The following is a 19819-nucleotide window of genomic DNA, read 5'->3' on the forward strand; positions in this document are numbered from 1 at the left end:
CAAAAACGTGTGTGACCTGACGGCCTAGAAGTATTCCCAAAGCTTCAGGATGGAGGAGGTTTTGAACTTCTGAAGATTTCAGGATCTACTCGCAGTCGAAATCTTGGATTGCTTCCATGTCCCAGCTCTGGATACACTCTTGCCTACCTGAAGAACCCATCAACGATGGTCGGACAGGCTACACTCGACATACGTCCACTTCAACAGGATCTACCCTTAGATTGTGTATGGAATTTGACAGAGACTCAAGTTTAATATATAATCAAACTTCTTAATAAGGAATTAAAAGCAATTTGTTGTTCATAGGAGAGCTCACATCATGTCTCTGGGCCGGACATCAACTGCCTAACTTGTGAAAAGGTAGTGCCTTTTTCAGAAATGAAGGTTCACAGACTGAGCTGCAATGGGTAAGTGCTTTATACATAAGTGCAGGGATAGCACACTATTATTATTATTTTTTTGTTTTGAAACATGACTATTTTAGAGTGTTGCACATTCAATAAAGGGAGTATGATCATTTTAATTTGTTCACTTCAAGGACACCTATGCAAGAATATGAAGCAGATCAAGGGACAGGCCAAAGTGAAGAAAATGATGAACAGACCACCTCAGTCAATGACAGTGTTCAAGTGAGGCCTGAAACATCAGCTGAGAGTGCAGCAGTACCAGCAGTGATTAACATTGTTGAATTGAATCATGAAGACACAGACAAAGGTTTGGCATCACAAAAGAATTTCTCTACATTTGTGTGTAACACAACTCGGTCATACACATAACATGCAACTAGGTTTTACAGTATATGATCTTCAGTTGAAAATATTTATTTTTTTGTTCAGAATGCTATTTTTCCTTTTATCTCTGGGCTTTTTAACAATTTCTGATGATGCTTCACAAATTTGTTGGTGGGATAGCCATAACTTTTCTCCTTTTCTGTAGTAGACTGAGTGGATATCTGCATGTAACATGCCTAACTCATTGAAACAGTAACTTTATTATCATTGTTGTCTAGAGTGGAAGCTTATTAAAGAACCAGCTCAAGCTTCCAAGGTGTACAAAGAGAGTCTGCTAAGGGAACATGCATCTGGGATTCCACTGAGGATGAAGATGGACCTAAGAGACTGAAGAGGACAGGGAACGGGAACTTCTCAGATTCTATAAACGGCAGCAAGAATGGGCATGTCCACTCCATTGTACTCTCACTGGTAAGTAATACAGATACCACAAATGCTGTTATATAAATGCATCATTAAGGTTGTAAGGGAAATCGGTCCAATTAATTATTAAATCAATAATTGTTATTTATTAAATTAATAATCAATTGGCTCATTAATTGAAGGAGACTCAAACTTAATATTTAAATTAAGTTGAGGCTTGCCTGCGGAGCACCACATCTCTTTTTGATAATTTTATCAGGATAACAGATGAGAACCTCGTTGAATCAGTCATTAAAATGAAGGTTGTGCCCTTACTACAATTTTGTGAGTTCTTTGTTCAGCTTAGAGGTCACTATCAATTGATGAAACACACACGCAGTAAACCAGGTTTTGAGTTTTGTGCACGTTTATTCTCTCACCTAGGTGGGATAATCTACTTAGAATTTAAAGAAGCAGAACTAACTACTATGATAGGAAATGAAACGAGAACTAAAATAATAAAAATAATCAAAGGGGAAGAAAAGAAGAAAAGAGAAACGGTCTTAACCAAGGTGATGGATTTCTTGAATCAACCAACATGGGACCCACAATCAACCTAGTTTGCACCAATTTGTACTAGGGCGAAGGCCTGCAAAGTTGCACTTAGAGATAGGGTTGATCTGAGAAGCAGGACCCTGGATGGAGACTCGCCAAGCCCGTTTGAAGATAGAATGGAGAAGGTTCAGTTCAGGAGAGGGAGAGACAGGTCGTCCGGCTGGCCAACTGAGCGTCACGGGGTCAACCTGCTGGCTGGGGAGAGGCCCTCTTGGTGGAGGCCTCAGGGTGCTTGGGAAAAGCACCATCCATTGAGCCTTTGCAGGAACTAAAAGCAGCGTGTTTCGCTGCGCCTGTCGCTACACGCGATGGCTTCTGTTCATTGCCGTGTGCTGGAGGTTAAGCTAGCTGGGCTAGCCCTTTGTCTGGCAGCCGCGCCGATGGAGACCAGGAAAGAGCAAAGAGGAGCCAAGGAGCAGTGAAGAGAGCGGGAGCCAAAGAGCAGCCAAGAAGAGAGCGAGCAGCAAGCAGGGAGCGTGCTTTTAAATTGGGAGGGCGGCGGCCTCCACACCAGGGGGGGCCGGGTGAGACCACAGTGGAAAGTTACCAGCTGGGGGAGGTTTTTGGTAGACTAATCAGATTGAATCTGGATCCCATGTGTGTTAAGATTCTAAGGTCAGAATTCAACCAATGCAACACGTACAATTGAATACCTCAAATGAAATGTTACCTAGCTTACACTGTTAAAACGTGCATACACATGAAAGTTTAGTGGAGAATCTGCCACTGCAATGGAACATTTTCATGACATTTCATGGAGTCAACATTTCACAAATGGCAAACATAACATTTCATAATTCATTATTCTGTTGCAAAATAAGAAAGTCAAGTTTCTAAGAAGGCTTTTACTGTTCTGATTTGTGTGTGTGTGCGCGTGCGCGTCAGTCAGAGCATGTGTGGCTGTTTGTGGGGGATGTTCTTGTCCTCCCCACCCCCCACAGTGGCATGTTCAGGCCACAGGAGCTCAATTCCTTTGGAACTGAGGTTGCAAAAAGTTACAACCGGCCGATAATCGTTACAGATCCTCCCTTTGGCGATGGAAACGTTCTTCGACAGAACGTTTCGGTCGGCACTTCTAGACGTGGCATCGGCAGTTGGACAGGTGAAGCACAACAATGCAGTTACCAGAGTACAAAGTTGGTGCAAACCCACCCCTCCCCTCCCTTTGCTAAAGCTAGACTCGGCAGTTGGCTATGATGTTATCTTTCCCTCTAGGTCTACACTACGTGTCGTGTATAGAGTGGAAGGGGAAAGTAACAGACGCAACAGGAGAAGAACACGAGAGTGAAAAATAGAAGTCCAATAGTTGTCTAGAGGCCTGTGTAGGAATGTCATGTCAATGTGACTGAAAGGGGGCACTTTCGGTTCTTACTATGACTTTAGGTCTTTCTAGGGCAAAAGAAAGCTGTATTAAGGGAGCATGCAGGCCGAGAAGACGTTCTCACAACTGAGCTGTTGATGTATCAAACAGATTAGTGCAGCATGTCAAGTCTCAGCGCGGTCACACCTTGCGTGTGAGCGTGCTCTGGTTGGGACACCGAGAAGAAACAAACTCTCGTGGTTAGTTTGGTTCAGCTTAGCGTGATGCTAGGCAGATTGAGGACTAGCGTAGTCCTTTTGGTTGTTTTGTCGGGAGACGGTAGATTGGTAATTTGTTTGCTACGCGTTGTTAGGCAAAAGGAATCTCGGTCGTGACTCGCGTGTTTCGCCATTTTCAAGTTAACGGTGTTTGGACTAACAGCGTTAACAGTTAAGGTTCTTATTTTAAATAAGAAGCTAATAAAAGCAGTAGCTAAAAGCACATTTCTTACCAATCGCTTTAGTCGTTTGGGGAGTCTGCTGAAGTTCATTTGAGTCACTGTACACTTTCTAGGATGTTTGTTTATGCACATGTGTCATAAGTGAGTGCGGGTGTGCGAATGGGTGAAGCGCAATTTGAATTGGCAATTCAATGGCGTTGCGGCAGTTAGATTTAGCGCTAGCCATTTTAAATATGTAATCAGCGCAGTCATACACAACAGCAGCAAAAATGTGTTAGCCATTAGGCGCCAGGGTGTCTGAAACCACTGTTTGGGAAGGGACCGTTTGGGTCCTGCATCAGTTGGAAAGGCAAATGCACCCATAGGTGCCTGATGGGTGGGAGCCAAAAGCTCCAAGTCATCTTGAGGATGAACCACAGGAAGAATCACAGGTGTATCTTGGACCTGCTGATGATGGTCAACAAAGATGGGCGAGGTTCGTCCCTCAATTGTAACCAAGGAAGTGAGTTCATGGAGGTTGGACCTGATTGGCTGGTCCGGTCCTGTTGTGATGACCTCCCTTTGACAGCTATGTGTCATGTCATGGGCGTATGATGTCATGACCCCCCCTTCGGCTACGTGGAGCCACGAACGGCAGAGATGTGCGTTCCACGGAGGAGCAAGAAGAAAGCCCATGATAGGAAGCAAAAGGTGACCACCAAAAGCGAATGTCTTGGCATGAACAGGTGAGCCGTCGACAGGCGAACGAGGAAGGCACGCGGCGGCGGTGAGCAAAAGCAAGAGAAAAACAATGGACTGCAAGTTCATTGAAATCAGATAAGTGTTGTTGAGCACAAAGGCTGACAACGTGTGGCCCAAAAGAAGTACTGCAGGCGCGAAAGCGGGGGCAGTGAATGGCAGGGCAGTGGCGCGCACCATCTGCATTGCAAGGGTGGGCAGGGTGGGTAACAAATTGCTCAGAAATAGGCACAACGCGCCAAGCAGATTGCAAAGACAACCACTGTGTTGTTTGGGTTGTTCGATGACAATTTCAAGTGCGATTTCAAGTTCAAAGTCCGCGGTGAAGCTGAATGGTTTGCTTCAAAAGTGAGGACAACGGCCTCAATTTGTGTCATGCGTAGCTCAGAGGTGCAATCCAAGTCGCGTTCCGTAAGGTGGCAGAGTTGCACACCCTGAGTGGGACGTTCAACTTGGCCGAGGGGAGAGGTGGTGTTGCGAAGGTGACCTCTTGAGGGCATCTCGGGGACAACAGGCATGGTCCCCCCTTGAGCTGGGTGAGAGTCCTGGTGTGAGTTTTGTACACTCCGAACAGGTTCACAAGAAGTCTCTGTTAGGCTTACCGCATAACAATTGGCAGTTTTGGTCAGCGGTGCTGCTGGCAGAGGCTGCCGCACCTGTGACCAGATTTTGCGTCGGTCGTAATCTATCAGGGGCTTGAAGCGGCCCAGCAGATCTTGACCAATGAGGAGCGGGACTGATTCCCCAGCAGACACGTACACAGGATGGACCAATTTGTGTGGTCCAATCGTCCAGTGTAACGTTGCCATGGAGTCCAGATGGGTGTTAGTCAGTGCAAACGCACCGATCTCCAATGAGCAGTGGTTGAGGCGGAGCATCCGGCCACTGTTCTTCAGCATGCCTTGAAGTTGGTTGAAGAGCGTGTTGGACATTACTGTAATGTCAGCGCCAGGATCAACCAAAGCGTCATAGTCTAATGTTTGTTCAAGTGTCGTCCTCAAATAGAACTTACGCGATGCACCTTTAATCTTGAGGTTACCTAAGAGCTGTTTGAATGGTTGATTCGACTCGGTAACAGGTGCACTGGCAGAAGGCAAAGAAGGTGCTGGATCCAGTTGGACTGAAAGAACGGTGTTGTCCGACACCTCTGGCTCATTGATGGCTGTCGGCTGACTGTCGTTGGACAATTTGCGCAGCCCATCAAGAACCTTTGTCCAGATGTTGCTGTCAATTGAGGAGTCACCTGACGTGGATGGGGGCTCCTGAGGACTATTTGTGCGGGGAGGTTTCTTTTTGCGAGGTTTTGTTTTCGCAAAGGGTTTCTCCCGTTCACAACCACGGCTGGAGCTATGACTCCACCGCGCAGGTGCACTGCGGCTGTACTGGTGCTTCTGATGAGAACCATTTTGAGGCCGTTGTGCAGGATTTGATGGGGAAGCGGCGATGTCATCGTCGCTTTGCTGTGATTCGGACTGTCGTTCGACCTCGTCTGAACCACCTGCAACATGGTAAACAGAGGATTCCACTGATTTAGCAGCGTTTTCGCGTAAAAACACAAAGGCCTTGGATGCAAGTTCACGTAGCTCTTGGCTACTTAGCGTGCGAGAACAAGTTGTCACACCCAAGAGGCGGCTTGTGTTTGGGTGGAGGTTGTTCAAAAATAGTGTTTTGAATTCTACCTGTTCTTCCATGTTGGGTTCGTTACGATGCCCAAAGTATGCCTTGCGCAGGCGACTATAATACAGGCTGGGTGATTCCTTTCGGCCTTGTTTTACTGACCAGGCAGCAAGAAAGCTCATTGCTGATACTGGGCCAACAAATTCACGAGACAATGCGTGACACAGTGCTCGATAATCATTCAAGATGTGGATCGGCTGGCGGTCGATCCAATCACTTACTTCTCGAGTGGACGTCAATTTCATGAGGTAAATCTTGTCTTCCGTTGTTGCCTGTGGGAATCTCCTCAAATGAAAATCAAGGTCTTTGAGGTACACAGAAGTGTTATCAGAGCAATCTTGTTTTGGCTGAAACTTCTGAATGTGCTTGGCAATCGTGTCTAACTCTTTTGTAGACATGCCTGGTTGCGCCACATGATGAGGTGAAGAAGCATCTGCTTGTTGAGCAGGGGAATGAAGGTTGGCAGCAACTGGAGACGCACAAGAAGGCGTGGCGCCTAGCGGGGGTGCCGAAACAAGAACTGTGCTTCTTGGTGGAAGCACAGAGCCAGGTGAGCTTGCTCCTCTCAGTGACACTGCAGAGGGAAGGGGCCCCTGTGTGTGTTGAGCAGCACTTGGAGACGTGCTTGCCATGGAGCGAGTAGGAACCGGAAGTGGCACAGGTGGCTGAGAAACAGGTCCAAGATTTGCAGAGGAAGTCTGCAGCACATCAGACAACGTGGCAGCGTCTGAAAAAGGAACAGGTGCGTGCACCACAAGTGGATCAAAATGCAAAGGAGAGTTCACCTGAGACAGGTCCTGAACGGGGACCTCCAAAGCAGTGGTTTGGGACGGCGTCAATGGACACCTGGTGTTACCTTGTGGGACTTGCTGTAATTTCGGTTCAGCATGGGATGACTCGTCATCCCGGCCAGTGTTGAAGGATGGATGCTGCAATCGCCGGAGTTTTTCTTCCATTGCCATCAACTCAGATTTCAAACGAAACGTCTGCCTTTTTCCTTCAATGCGTTCATTTTTCAAAAGTCTAATCTCTTGAGTTAATTCCGCAATTTCATCATTCGCGAGAGCTAGCAAGTACTTGTCAAATTCACGCTCAGTTTGGAGATCAATCCAATGGGCTTCAGTGTGCTGATTTGATAGTTCTGCAATGCATTCTTTTAACTCACGAATTTCCGATGTGGCATTATGCCAATTTTGTTCATGCGTGCGGGCAGTTTGTGTACTCACTTTAAGTTCCTGTGTCAATTTTGTAACTTGGTTTCCCAAGTCCACGCGGTCAGATTCATGCAACCATGCTTCCAACTCGGTTAGCTTGCTGCTAACTTGGGCGTGAATTTGCTGTTCTGCTGTCAGAACGCTTTTCACTTGTTCAAGCTCATGGTCACTCAATTTCCACCTAGCCACTAAATTCACCATTAGTCGGCTGAGGATTTGTGCCATATCTTCGTGGGTTAACGATCCTTGTTGAGCGTCGCAAACGAGTTGCGCAATGTTGGTGTCAAGAATCTCTGCGCTAGCGCTGGCTGTCGCGTTGGCATAGCCTGGAATGAGATTGTTAGTCACGGTCGCAAGGGCATTTTGCAAAGCATCCATGGTTAAAAGTAGCGTTATGATATCAAAGATATGTGTAAGCTCACTTTACTCAATTTGGAAGGACTAATTGTTAGCCAATTAGACAATGCTGAAAATGCTTAAAGATTAGCTTTTTGGGCTCAATTAGTTGATTCAAAATGTTTTACCAAAATTTATTAAGGCACAGATTAAAGGATTGTATCCAAATATGTTACCAATTATTTTAAATGGCAATGCATTAAATAATTGAAGACCCTCAACAAAGTATTGTGTTAAGCAATTTAGTCTGCTAAATTACTATTAACCACGACATACGTTTGAGGTTACAGGTTTTAGGAAACAAAAGTCTACTGAGGACAGTCACATTAAATTAAAATTACATTTAATTCAATAGAGGTTTCCAAAAGTGCCTAAAAATTGGGTAAACACTTTTACTACAACGAGAAAAGCTATACACTACTGGTTGAGTGTTGCTTTTAATTAAAACAAAATTAAGTACTTGAAAATGGTGGTTAATTATTTAAACAAACTCTTTGGTAAGTCAATAATTAAAGTTATCAAGCGTTTTAATTTTGTTAGCAAAAGTTCCTCGACTGCGGTACCGTGAATAGCCACAGGAGGACGCCGTCGGCGTTTAAAACGCAACGAGGCTCCTGTGTGTAGTATAGAGTCGTACTTTTGTTCGATCAATAAAGTTTTATGACTTTACCGCATAGACAAAACAACTCCGTCGCTCGTAAGTGACACAGAATGTGTCTTAAAACGAGTGTTTAAATACCTTGCACAAGTTTTAAAATCGTAGCACTTGGCAAGCAAAGTTGTTAGCAAGACGCAGCTAACGTAAACTTTGTCAATGAGTGGCACGTCACCGGAAGTTGCGCGTGCGTGTGTCGCCAGCTGTCAATCTGTCAAACACGTTAAATTCACTCCTTACGGATAATCGCGCGTGTGTTATGCGCGGCACTGACGCCGAATTATTAAGAAGACACTAGTGATTATAATTTAAATAAATCAAGGAGCGGAAACCACGGAAACGTTTTAATTCCCACGGGTTTATATCGCGATGCTAGTATCCTATAAGGACTCGCGTCGAGGGGAAAGGGAGACTACTACTTCCTGTAAGACGGTGTTAATTCATTAAACACGACGGAATTAATGAAGATTAAAAAGTGCAAAACGTACAAAAATATTAAACCTAAACTCAATGTTAACACTTGGTGAAACAGGAGTAGGAAAAATATTATAATGTAACGTTTAAGAGTGGCGAAGACACGTGATGTTAAATTGTCTTAAATCCAGTAAGAATCATAGATTAGGACGGTACAGTAGTAATTTAAATCCCTCGATTAGTTTCAAATCACGGTAACTTGATTATTTAAATTATAAAGTGCTTTGAATGCGATGTTGAAGAAGGCAGACAGTAGGCTCACGGGGGGAGGGGGGGCTGCGATGTGTCCCTCTTCACACGTGAGTTGGTAGAAGGCAGGAGTCAACTATATTGGCTGTAGTTTGGCAGCTGGCCGTGTAGCAATATGAATATTAATCAAACAGTAGACTTTAAGTGTTAATCAGATGGACCTCTAATTACAACAATTTAAGCAAACTATATTACTAGTGTTTCAATGCTACAATTTGGCGGAGACTGGGCTCTCAGTGGGGGGTCACGTGGTGAGACGTGATCCTTTTTGGAGGCCACAGTCGAATGAGGAGCGACTTGGAAGTCTGGCCGTTGGGCCCGCCCCTCAAATTAGTTTATTGGTCGACTGGTTTCAAGGGGTGGTTACCTGAATCCCAGTTAAGTTAAGGATACGCCTACAAAGATGGCGGATCTTAACACCGGTGTTTTACACAAAAGGCTAGCAGTTTTAGCACCATGTGCCTTACGCTACCCAACAAAAGAGAGTCAACTTAACACCTTGAGAAGTGTGCTGTGACTCAAATGGTGGTCTGAATGCAGAATTTCGTGCACTAGACTATTTCCTCAGCCTAAAGGCTTGTAACGTAATCAGGTAGCTAAGCTGATTGCGCCACGTGAGGTTTGGAATATATTTTTAACCCAATCAGAATTCGTGACGAGTTAGAAAAAACATTCCCAGGCCTAAAAAAAGTTTTGCATGCAATAAAAAAAATGTGATTGTTACTCTCCCACTTTTGTGTGTGTAACATTCACATAGTCGACAAATACATTCTCTTCTCAATAACTAGTCGTTAGACTGTTATTTAGCGCTTCAAATACACTGCTTTTATACAGCGGATTGGCTCTGGCATAAAGTTTTAGTTAGGTTGCTATGGAAACGAGTTGAAATTTTCCCAGAAGAACACGCTGCACTAAGCTGTTTTTGGATTGTTACATGTGTGTGTTTCACAAAATATGTAACATAAATTGGCCTCACACGGGGCACCATTATGTAAGGGAAATCGGTCCAATTAATTATTAAATCAATAATTATTAATTATTAAATCAATAATCAATTGGCTCATTAATTGAAGGAGACTCAAACTTAATATTTAAATTAAGTTGAGGCTTGCCTGCGGAGCACCACATCTCTTTTTGATAATTTTATCAGGATAACAGATGAGAACCTCGTTGAATCAGTCATTAAAATGAAGGTTGTGCCCTTACTACAATTTTGTGAGTTCTTTGTTCAGCTTAGAGGTCACTATAAATTGATGAAACACACACACAGTAAACCAGGGGTTGAGTTTTGTGCACGTTTATTCTCTAACCTAGGTGGGATAATCTACTTAGAATTTAAAGAAGCAAAACTAACTACTATGATAGGAAATGAAACGAGAACTAAAATAATAAAAATAATCAAAGGGGAAGAAAAGAAGAAAAGAGAAATGGTCTTAACCAAGGTGATGGATTTCTTGAATCAACCAACATGGGACCCACAATCAACCTAGTTTGCACCAATTTGTACTAGGGCGAAGGCCTGCAAAGTTGCACTTACAGATGGGGTTGATCTGAGAAGCAGGACCCTGGATGGAGACTCGCCAAGCCCGTTTGAAGATAGAATGGAGAAGGTTCAGTTCAGGAGAGGGAGAGACAGGTCGTCCGGCTGGCCAACTGAGCGTCACGGGGTCAACCTGCTGGCTGGGGAGAGGCCCTCTTGGTGGAGGCCTCAGGGTGCTTGGGAAAAGCACCATCCGTTGAGCCTTTGCAGGGACTAAAAGCAGCGTGTTTCGCTGCGCCTGTCGCTACACGCGATGGCTTCTGTTCATTGCCATGTGCTGGAGGTTAAGCTAGCTGGGCTAGCCCTTTGTCTGGCAGCCGCGCCGATGGAGACCAGGAAAGAGCAAAGAGGAGCCAAGGAGCAGTGAAGAGAGCGGGAGCCAAAGAGCAGCCAAGAAGAGAGCGAGCAGCAAGCAGGGAGCGTGCTTTTAAATTGGGAGGGCGGCGGCCTCCACACCAGGGGGGGCCGGGTGAGACCACAGTGGAAAGTTACCAGCTGGGGGAGGTTTTTGGTAGACTAATCAGATTGAATCTGGATCCCATGTGTGTTAAGATTCTAAGGTCAGAATTCAACCAATGCAACACGTACAATTGAATACCTCAAATGAAATGTTACCTAGCTTACACTGTTAAGACGTGCATACACATGAAAGTTTAGTGGAGAATCTGCCACTGCAATGGAACATTTTCATGACATTTCATGGAGTCAACATTTCACAAATGACAAACATAACATTTCATAATTCATTATTCTGTTGCAAAATAAGAAAGTCAAGTTTCTAAGAAGGCTTTTACTGTTCTGATTTGTGTGTGTGTGCGCGCGTGCGCGTGTCAGTCAGAGCATGTGTGGCTGTTTGTGGGGGATGTTCTTGTCCTCCCCACCCCCCACAGTGGCATGTTCAGGCCACAGGAGCTCAATTCCTTTGGAACTGAGGTTGCAAAAAGTTACAACCGGCCGATAATCGTTACACCGCATTCAGAAATTAAACAACCGAACACAAATTAAACAATCCACATTCATGTGAAGAGCATCATTAGTCTCGTTAGCATGCTAGCCCAAACCACTAACTAACACTGGCTGATGTGACATCACGCACGGGCATACGTGTATGCTATACTGCACAACAAACTTTGGACGGACATTATGGGTGATTTAACTCACCGTTTGCATCACTAATAAACGTTCAGCAATACAGCCAGTCGGTTACTATGAGAGTGTAGTGGCTCGAGAATGTTGTGTTCAATGACGGCTAACAGAGTAAGAAATTTGATATGTGGACTAAACTAGCCAGCACTGGATTACAAGCAATACATCTTACCTTCCTACTAAAACGGCTTTCTTTTTGTCCACTTTGAGGTCTCTGCATGTCAACCAAGGTTTAAGGTGCTCCACACCTTGTTGGTATATTGAAGCATGTTGACATTTTCACGCCTGCGACGTCCTCTTCTTCCAAAATGACCATACACTGGTGTTGCTACTGTTTGTTTGAGATCTCTTGCATACTAATGAGAATAACGTCACCTCTTTTGAGATCAACCCACTGTCGTTCGCTGAACCAATGAGGTTGAGCTTCAGCCCACTCCCAAATCCTCCAGAGCCCGCCCCCTTCCAAAGACGGGCAAATCACGGAGCTCTACGAGTACGAATCGTTCTGCTATATTTCTAGGCGTCAGATTTGGTGCAAAAGTCCCGTGACTGGACAGCAGCAGAAAAAGCACTCGTGACTCCTAGTGGCGACTTCTTTGACTACAACTTGTCTTTTCTACAGGTACAAATCGTGATTTTTACAGATACAAAATACTTTCTACAGGTACAATTTTATTTTTACACGTACATTTTTTTTTTATACGTACAATTTTTTTTTTTTTACGTACAATTTTTTTTTAACGTCCATTTTTTTTTAAGTACACCTTTTCTATTTTACGGGTATACATTTTTTTTTACAGGTACAATTGTTTTTTTTTTTACGCACAATTATTATTTTTTTTTACGTACATTGTTTTTTTTTTACGTACATTTTTTTTAACAAGTACAAATCACGCCTTTTACAAATAAAAATTTCATTTTTTTTTTCCGAGTTACTTTTGCACCATATTTAACTCCATACCTTAAGCTTCGACGTCGATTTGATTGACAGCTCGTTGTGCACCTCGTTAAAGACCGCTCCGTAACTAATTAAGTGTCTCAAACACCGTTTAACTACACGAACGTGTTCTCTTCCGTATGTTAGGCATTAGTAGAGAAGTGCACTAAAGTATAGTGTGCTTATTTGCTCGTTTTGTCTCTCTTTTCACGTTATGTCTGCCGTCAGTTGGGACATTATCCTCTCAATGGATGCCACTAATATGTAACATCTACGGCCGTAGTCGGCTGCAATTAATGTTCAGTGATGTAATTTCGTTACGTGCATCATACTTTGAATAAGGAGCTCATGTTTGGTGTGTTGTATAACTTTCTCGTGTGTTAATAACTATTCATGTGGACAGCTAAGATAGTGCTTGTTAATGTGAATTAGCAATGTTGCAGCCCAGTTATTATTTAGACAAGTAAATCTGTGCCATTAAGTGATACAGTACAGTACAGTAGTGAGAGAATAGTGTGCCCATATACACACGTGTCTATAAGTGTAAAACACATTAAACAGCAGAAACTGGCAGCGGTCCACCGCAACAATGTCTGTTTAACCAAGTTATTCTTACTATTATTATAACCAAGTTATTTTACTCTATCTTTTTCTGCGTTGATTGGGACATCCTAAGTGGCAGTAAACTACATGATGAAGTGTGTTGTATCCTGAAGCTGTCTTTTGACAGTTCTCTTGTAGAGAGGAGTAGCATGATATTGCTGTTCTCGATTTAAGATCATAAGCTTATCAATACTGTCTATATGGTAACAATAACAATAATCATAATAAGATCTACAAGAACTGTATGGTGTTCAGGGATGAATAGTTTTTCTCATGGATTATTATTTTTTTTTGCTGTAGTAATAAGTAATGCCACAGCTGATGCACATTTTGAATGACAGGGTTCCTCCTATTACTTCAAAATATAAAAATATAACATTTATAGAATAAAACTACAAGTATCCCAAATGCTATAAAAGGTAATGTCACGTTGGCCCCCACATTTAACTCCCCCCGCCACCAACGTCTTATTGCAGATGGAAGGATGTAAAATGAAAAGTGAAGTGTGAGAATCCATTGTAAAGAACGGTTAGGGTTTTCATATTCAAAAATTTGGTGCCAACATTTTAACTTTTACTGCAAATGAATATCGGCTTCAAATATCGGTTATCTGCCTCCTTGACTACCGATAATCGGTATCGGCCCTGAAAAAAGCATATCGGTCTACTGTACACTTTTCTGTGGTGAGTGACAAATGTGAGTCACTGTTGGGTGACAAGAGCTGTGAAGAGCTAGGGCTAGTGAAAAGAGTGTACTGTATTGAGACAGATTTGAAATGTGACACCAATGCAATTGTACATAACTTTGCTGATGTGTTCAAAGGTTTTGGTACACTGCCCTTTATATACAAAATCCAGCTGAAGGAAGGCGCCCAGCCAGTGGTGCACGCACACGTAGGGTCCCAGCTCCATTGCGTGAAGCCGTCAAACGGGAACTGGACAGGATGACGAGCCTTGGCGCGATCGAAAAGGTGGAGATTGGGTCAACTCCATGGTCGTCACAAAGAAAAAGAATGGTGAATTGAGGACATGCATGGACCCAAAAGATCTGAATGAGAACATCAAACGCGAGTACTATCAAATACCCACAAGAGAGGAAATCATCAGTGAAATGGCAGGAGTAAACTATTTCACAAAACTAGATGCTTCACAAGGTTTCTGGCAGTTAAGACTGGATGAGAGTAGCACTGATGAGAGTAGTAGTTTTCTTAGACTGCCATTTGGGATAAAATCCGCACCAGAAATATTCCACAGAGCAATGGAACAGATCATTGAAGGCCTAGAGGGAGTCAGGGTTTATGTTGATGACATTATTGCGTGGGGCTCGACTCTCCAAGAGCATAACCAGAGACTTTATAAAGTGATGGAGCGCATACAAAGGTATGGACTGAAACTCAACAGAGCTAAGTGTGAGTTTGCAGTGCAAGAAATTCTCTTCCTGGGTGACAAACTCACAGCCCAAGGAATAAAACCAGATCAAGACAAAATAAAAGCAATACTGAACATGCCAAAACCAACAGACAAAACTGGCGTTTTGCGCATAATGGGAATGGTAAATTTTATAGGCAAATTTATTCCCAACCTCACAATGAAAACAACTTGCATCCGTGAGTTGTTACACAATGATTGTGACTTTAAATGGGCTGCAAAACATGAGCAAAAGTGGCAAAGACTAAAGGAAACTCTTACTGGAGTACCTGCTTTAGCCTGCTACGACCATAGAAAAAATCTCAAAGTGTCTACTGACGCATCCAAAGATGGTATTGGAGCAGTACTCCTGCAAGCAGAGGGACAGTACTGGAAGCCAGTAGCTTACGCGTCAAGGGCTATGACAAAAGCAGAATGCAAATATGCCCAGATTGAAAAGGAGTGTTTAGGCGTGGCATACGGGTTGGAACGGTTTCACAGTTACATCTATGGACTGCCGTCTTTCACCGTGGAAACTGACCACCGCCCGCTAGTCTCCATTATCAAGAAGAATCTCAACGAGATGTCACCGCGCATTCAGCACTTAATGATGAAAATACAAAGATATGACTTTGAACTGGTCTATACACCAGGAAAACACTTGGTACTTGCAGATGCCTTGTCCAGAGCACCTGCTGAGAGCTGCGTGAGTACAACTGGTGAGGACATTGAAAGTCACATAAACATGGTGTTGAGTGCTTTGCCAGTATCTGATGTAAAAACCAGACAAATTGCTGACGCAACAACACATGACACTGAGCTACAGAGTGTTATTCAGAACATGGACAATGGATGGCCAGCTGGTTCATGCCCTCACTATTACCATGTTCGAGGAGATCTCAGTTTTGTTGAGGGACTATTGCTGAAGAAAGGAAGAATAGTCATCCCAGAATCTCTGAGGCCAGATCTACTAAATAGAATACACGAAGGACACCTCGGAATAGAAAAATGCAAAAGGAGAGCGAGAGAGTCAGTGTACTGGCCTGGACTAAACAAAGACATTGAGACACTTGTGAGTCAGTGTGAAACGTGTCAAAAGCACAGAAAGAAACAAAGCAAAGAACCAATGGTGATACCGGAAATGCCCATATCCCCTTGGCACAAGGTAGGGATGGACTTGTTTCACCTTAAAGGAAAAAGACTATCTTGTAATCATTGATTACTTTTCTAACTTTCCGGAAATGGCATTGCTTGCAAACACATCATCAACATGCGTGATCACGCACACCAAATCTATATTTGCCAGGCATGGTATTCCACACATTGTAGTGAGTGATAATGGACCATGTTTCAGTAGCAGGGAATGGCAAAAGTTTGCAGAGCAGTACGAGTTTTGTCATGTGACATCAAGTCCCCACTATGCACAATCAATTGGTCAAGCAGAAAAAGGTGTCCACATCTTAAAGCAACTGCTGAAGAAGGCTGCGGATAGCGATTCTGATCCGTACATGGCACTTCTAAGAAACCGTGCATCTCCACTTCAGTGCGGACTGTCACCTGTAGAACTACTGATGAACAGAAAGCTACGCAAAAAGCTTCCTGCATATTCAAATACTATTACACAAAAGAAACCTGAGAACAAGCTCAAAAAGTAGAAGATGACACAAAAGCCATTTTATGATGTTTCAACCAGGCCACTGTCTCCACTGGCAAACAACGACCCAGTTAGGATTGAGGATGCGGTTGTAATACAAAAGGAACAGTATTACAGGAAGTTGCACCAAGATCATTTACAGTCATAACGGAGGATGGACAAGTGCTCAGGCGAAATTGTCGTAGTCTCTTGAAGACTCCACAAGCATCCAGTGTATCCCACAACGCTCACCCTGGACCGCTTGGAATAACAACTCCAAAACCTCCAATGAGCTGTAATGCAAACATTTCACCGGACAAAAATGCGTTGAGAAGGTCAAAACGAGAAATAAGAAAACCGGATCGACTGGATTTATAAAGTTTATGTTTAAAAAAAGAAAAAAAAAATGTTAAAGCAAATGTTCGTTTTGATATGTCATTCAAGCATGTTTGAGTTTGCATAAATTTGAATGAAAAAAAAAATCTAACTTATTTTGATACTAATGTTTATCTTTGATTTCATCACCTCAAAGAAAGGGGGATGTTATGATCAGTGTTACCACTAGGAGTCGCTGCTGTCCATGAGTGTTGAAATGATTGATGAGGAGAAGGAGAATGATTTGAGGAAGAGTGCATTAACATGGGATGGCGTGTGCATGTGTCGACCTGGTGAAATAAATGTTCACTTGAAGCAACAGCAAACATCCTCAGCATTTATTATCAACACGAACACGACACTGTTTCTAACCATTCTCCTGTTATCTGGATTCCTTAGTTTGTTAATCTAGGATTACAGTCAACATAAATATTGAGCACTTTTTTCTTTGCTTGTTAAATGTTACTCGGTCCAGTTACCTGTATCAGTCAGCTACTGTTTCTCCACCACTGTGTTATTATCAGTATTTTATTTCAGGTGATGTTGCTATTGGAGAGGGAGTGATGCGGTACTTTATGACAACAATAATATCCAAACTCCAATTTGGATTTTGTCTAAATCTTTGCAAGTTCATAATTTTATGGTTATTATATCATTTGAAATGCAGTTCAGTGGTAATTGTTGGGACTGCTTGTGATAATGGCTCTTTGTTCTTAACAGGAGGAATGTGCCGAACATTGCTGTTTGAGGGTGAACCTGACCACCTCGTTCCAGCAGCATCAGAGGTACTCATTGAAAGCGACCTCTTCCGGGTTGCAGGAAGGATGTTGGCCCACAGTTTCCTGCATGACGGCCCACGTGTTACAGGATTAAGCCCTGCTGTAATTCATGTACTGTTTAATGGGGACCCTGAAACAGCAACTGTTGTTATAGAAGACTGTGCTGATCTGCACATCAGAAGTATCATAAAATTGGTAGGTAACTTGAAGACATCTTTGCCTTGGAAAATGTAATAACGTATATGCTCTTGAGTTTAGCTTGAACATGAGGAACTTACACAAGGACAAAAGGACACAGTTTCAGAACTCTCCATGTCTTGGGATCTCCCAGCAGTCACCAAAATAAATCGGAGGTGGCTGTATAACAAACTTCTTCTTCATTCAGTGAGTTGCAGGGTGGAAAAGGGGTACATTATTTTAAAATGTCTAACGGTCTTTCAGGTTAATATAATGTGCTACTGATTTTATTATCCACATTATATTATGAACACATACCCCGTGCAAAAAAAGAGAAAAATTGAGCATTTAGATTGTATTATAGGTCTGGTCTGTCTATTAGGTGATTGGGAGGACCATGCGCCAAATTAAACAGTTGAGAAAGGGACTGAAAGATGTTATGTTATGGCCTTTGTTGACATCTAGACCGATGTTGTTCCAATTCTTTTCCCCAAGACAGGTGAAATGCAGTTCACACCACAGGTATGTCAGAAATGTAGTTTTATTTGTGACTTAATGTGTTTGCATGTACTGTATTAGCAGGTTATTTTTACTTTGACCAAGAATGTGACCAAAATAAGTTCTCCAGTTAAAATACTTGCTTAATTATTCTTTTAGATGGTCCTTGAAAAAATCACATGGCCAGTTGAGGACATTGATGAAGACTTTGACATAGAGTCCATGTGCCGCATCACTGGCTTTCTAAGGATGTTTATTGAGAATGGTATAACATCTTTTTCCCCAATGTTTTACATTATTAGCAAATTATTCTGTGTATCATTGATGGATAAGATAAATTAAAGTTGAAATAAATGTCATCTTAATCCATTTTGACTTTCAGCTTCATCAGACACACTGGCCGAACTGCTGACATTCTGGGTAGGCTGGGCTATGCTTCCTCCTGATCTAAAAGTGGAGGTTTCCGGAGGAAACTTTCCAACATCATCCACATGTTTTGAAACACTAAAGCTGCCTGCTCATTTAAAAATGTACATGGAATTTGAGCAAGAACTCCTGTCTGCTATGAATACTGCAAAAACTGGATTTGGACTTGTTTAGAGGGATACTTGACTAATTTAGCCATTTCCGCTGTAAGAAGATATTTCGTCTCAAATTGTGATAAACTTAATTATTTTTCCTGTACAAATAAAACCTTTAAAAACACACATTGGAACTTACTAGGGCTGGGTATTGCCGCCAACCTCACGATACGATACGTATCACGATACAGGGGTCACGATACGATACGTATCGCGATACATATGTATCCCAATACTTGATCTTAAAGGTGATACGTATCCCGATATTTCACATTCATTTACTTGCATTTTATAATAACAGTCATATGTATACCTAAAGGATATGTTGATTATGCTGGATGACAAAAATGTTTTTGTTAGTAGCTCTTCTGGTTTACCACCAAGCGACATGCCTGGTCTAAATATGTACGCACTGCAGAGCATTTTTCACAGACACGCTGGGAAAATGTATTAATAGGCATGAGCCGATTTGAGTAAAAATATCAAAGTATTAAAATTATAGCTCTAAAATGTGCTTATTTGAAATATTTGGGGAAATAAAAACAATGTTTTTTCATGTAACACATTCTATTTCCTTTTTTAAACAAAATATAGGAAAATTGGTACATTAAGACCAAGTTTATAAGTAAATAAATGTTGATATTCTTCCTCTGCTTTAATTTTTCTTAGCAAGACACAGTGTCCAATCACCGGTGAGCTATTTTTGCATTAATTGAAGGCAATTAACTTCAAAGACGCTGCTGGTTTTTTAATTTTTAGGTACAATGCAAGCTGCAAAGGCAATGAAGACATGAACGAAAGACATAAACTGCCAATTTAAAGTTAACGAGCAATATCGATTCTGACGCCTGCGTATCGATACGTGTATTGTAATGAGGCCCGCAACGATATACAGTGGAACCTCTACTTACGAACGTCTCTTCATACGAAATTTTCGAGTTACGAAACGCCTCAACGGGAAAATATTGCCTCTTGTTACGAAAGAAATTTCTAGATACAAAAGGTAAAAATGCATTACCGAACGCAACATACTTTCGGCTATGGCTATTTCCTACCATAGGTACCTATGAGCGTAAATACTAGATCGGTGTTTGTGCATGTTTCTGGCATCCCATTGGCTAAAAGGAACCTTCTACCATAGGTATGAGCGTATACTAGATCGGTGTTTGTGCATGTTTCTGGCATCCCATTGGCTAAGAGGAACCTCTACCATAGGTATGAGCGTATACTAGA

General features: G+C 42.5%; 1 protein-coding gene across 1 annotated transcript; it reads left to right on the forward strand.

Moving 5' to 3' along the window:
* The first annotated feature begins 183 nt into the window (after window positions 1-183).
* On the forward strand, window positions 184-18758 carry LOC144008139 (uncharacterized). Its single transcript, XM_077508256.1, has 9 exons — window positions 184-225; window positions 307-407; window positions 539-714; window positions 1010-1202; window positions 17272-17525; window positions 17589-17714; window positions 18003-18029; window positions 18165-18270; window positions 18388-18758. The coding sequence occupies exons 2-4, from the start codon at window positions 379-381 to the stop codon at window positions 1120-1122; spliced, it is 318 nt and encodes a 105-aa protein (XP_077364382.1). The 5' UTR covers window positions 184-225; window positions 307-378; the 3' UTR covers window positions 1123-1202; window positions 17272-17525; window positions 17589-17714; window positions 18003-18029; window positions 18165-18270; window positions 18388-18758.
* The last annotated feature ends 1061 nt before the right edge of the window (window positions 18759-19819 follow it).

The sequence above is a fragment of the Festucalex cinctus genome, chromosome 1 (genome assembly GCF_051991245.1).
Source record: "Festucalex cinctus isolate MCC-2025b chromosome 1, RoL_Fcin_1.0, whole genome shotgun sequence".
Taxonomy (NCBI): Eukaryota; Metazoa; Chordata; class Actinopteri; order Syngnathiformes; family Syngnathidae; genus Festucalex; species Festucalex cinctus.

Coding starts and splice junctions, on each gene's coding strand:
- LOC144008139 (XM_077508256.1), top strand. CDS start 379: ATGAAGGTTCACAGACTGAGCTGCAATGG. Junction 408..538: donor CACAGACTGAGCTGCAATGG/GTAAGTGCTTTA, acceptor GTTCACTTCAAG/GACACCTATGCAAGAATATG. Junction 715..1,009: donor TCATGAAGACACAGACAAAG/GTTTGGCATCAC, acceptor ATTGTTGTCTAG/AGTGGAAGCTTATTAAAGAA.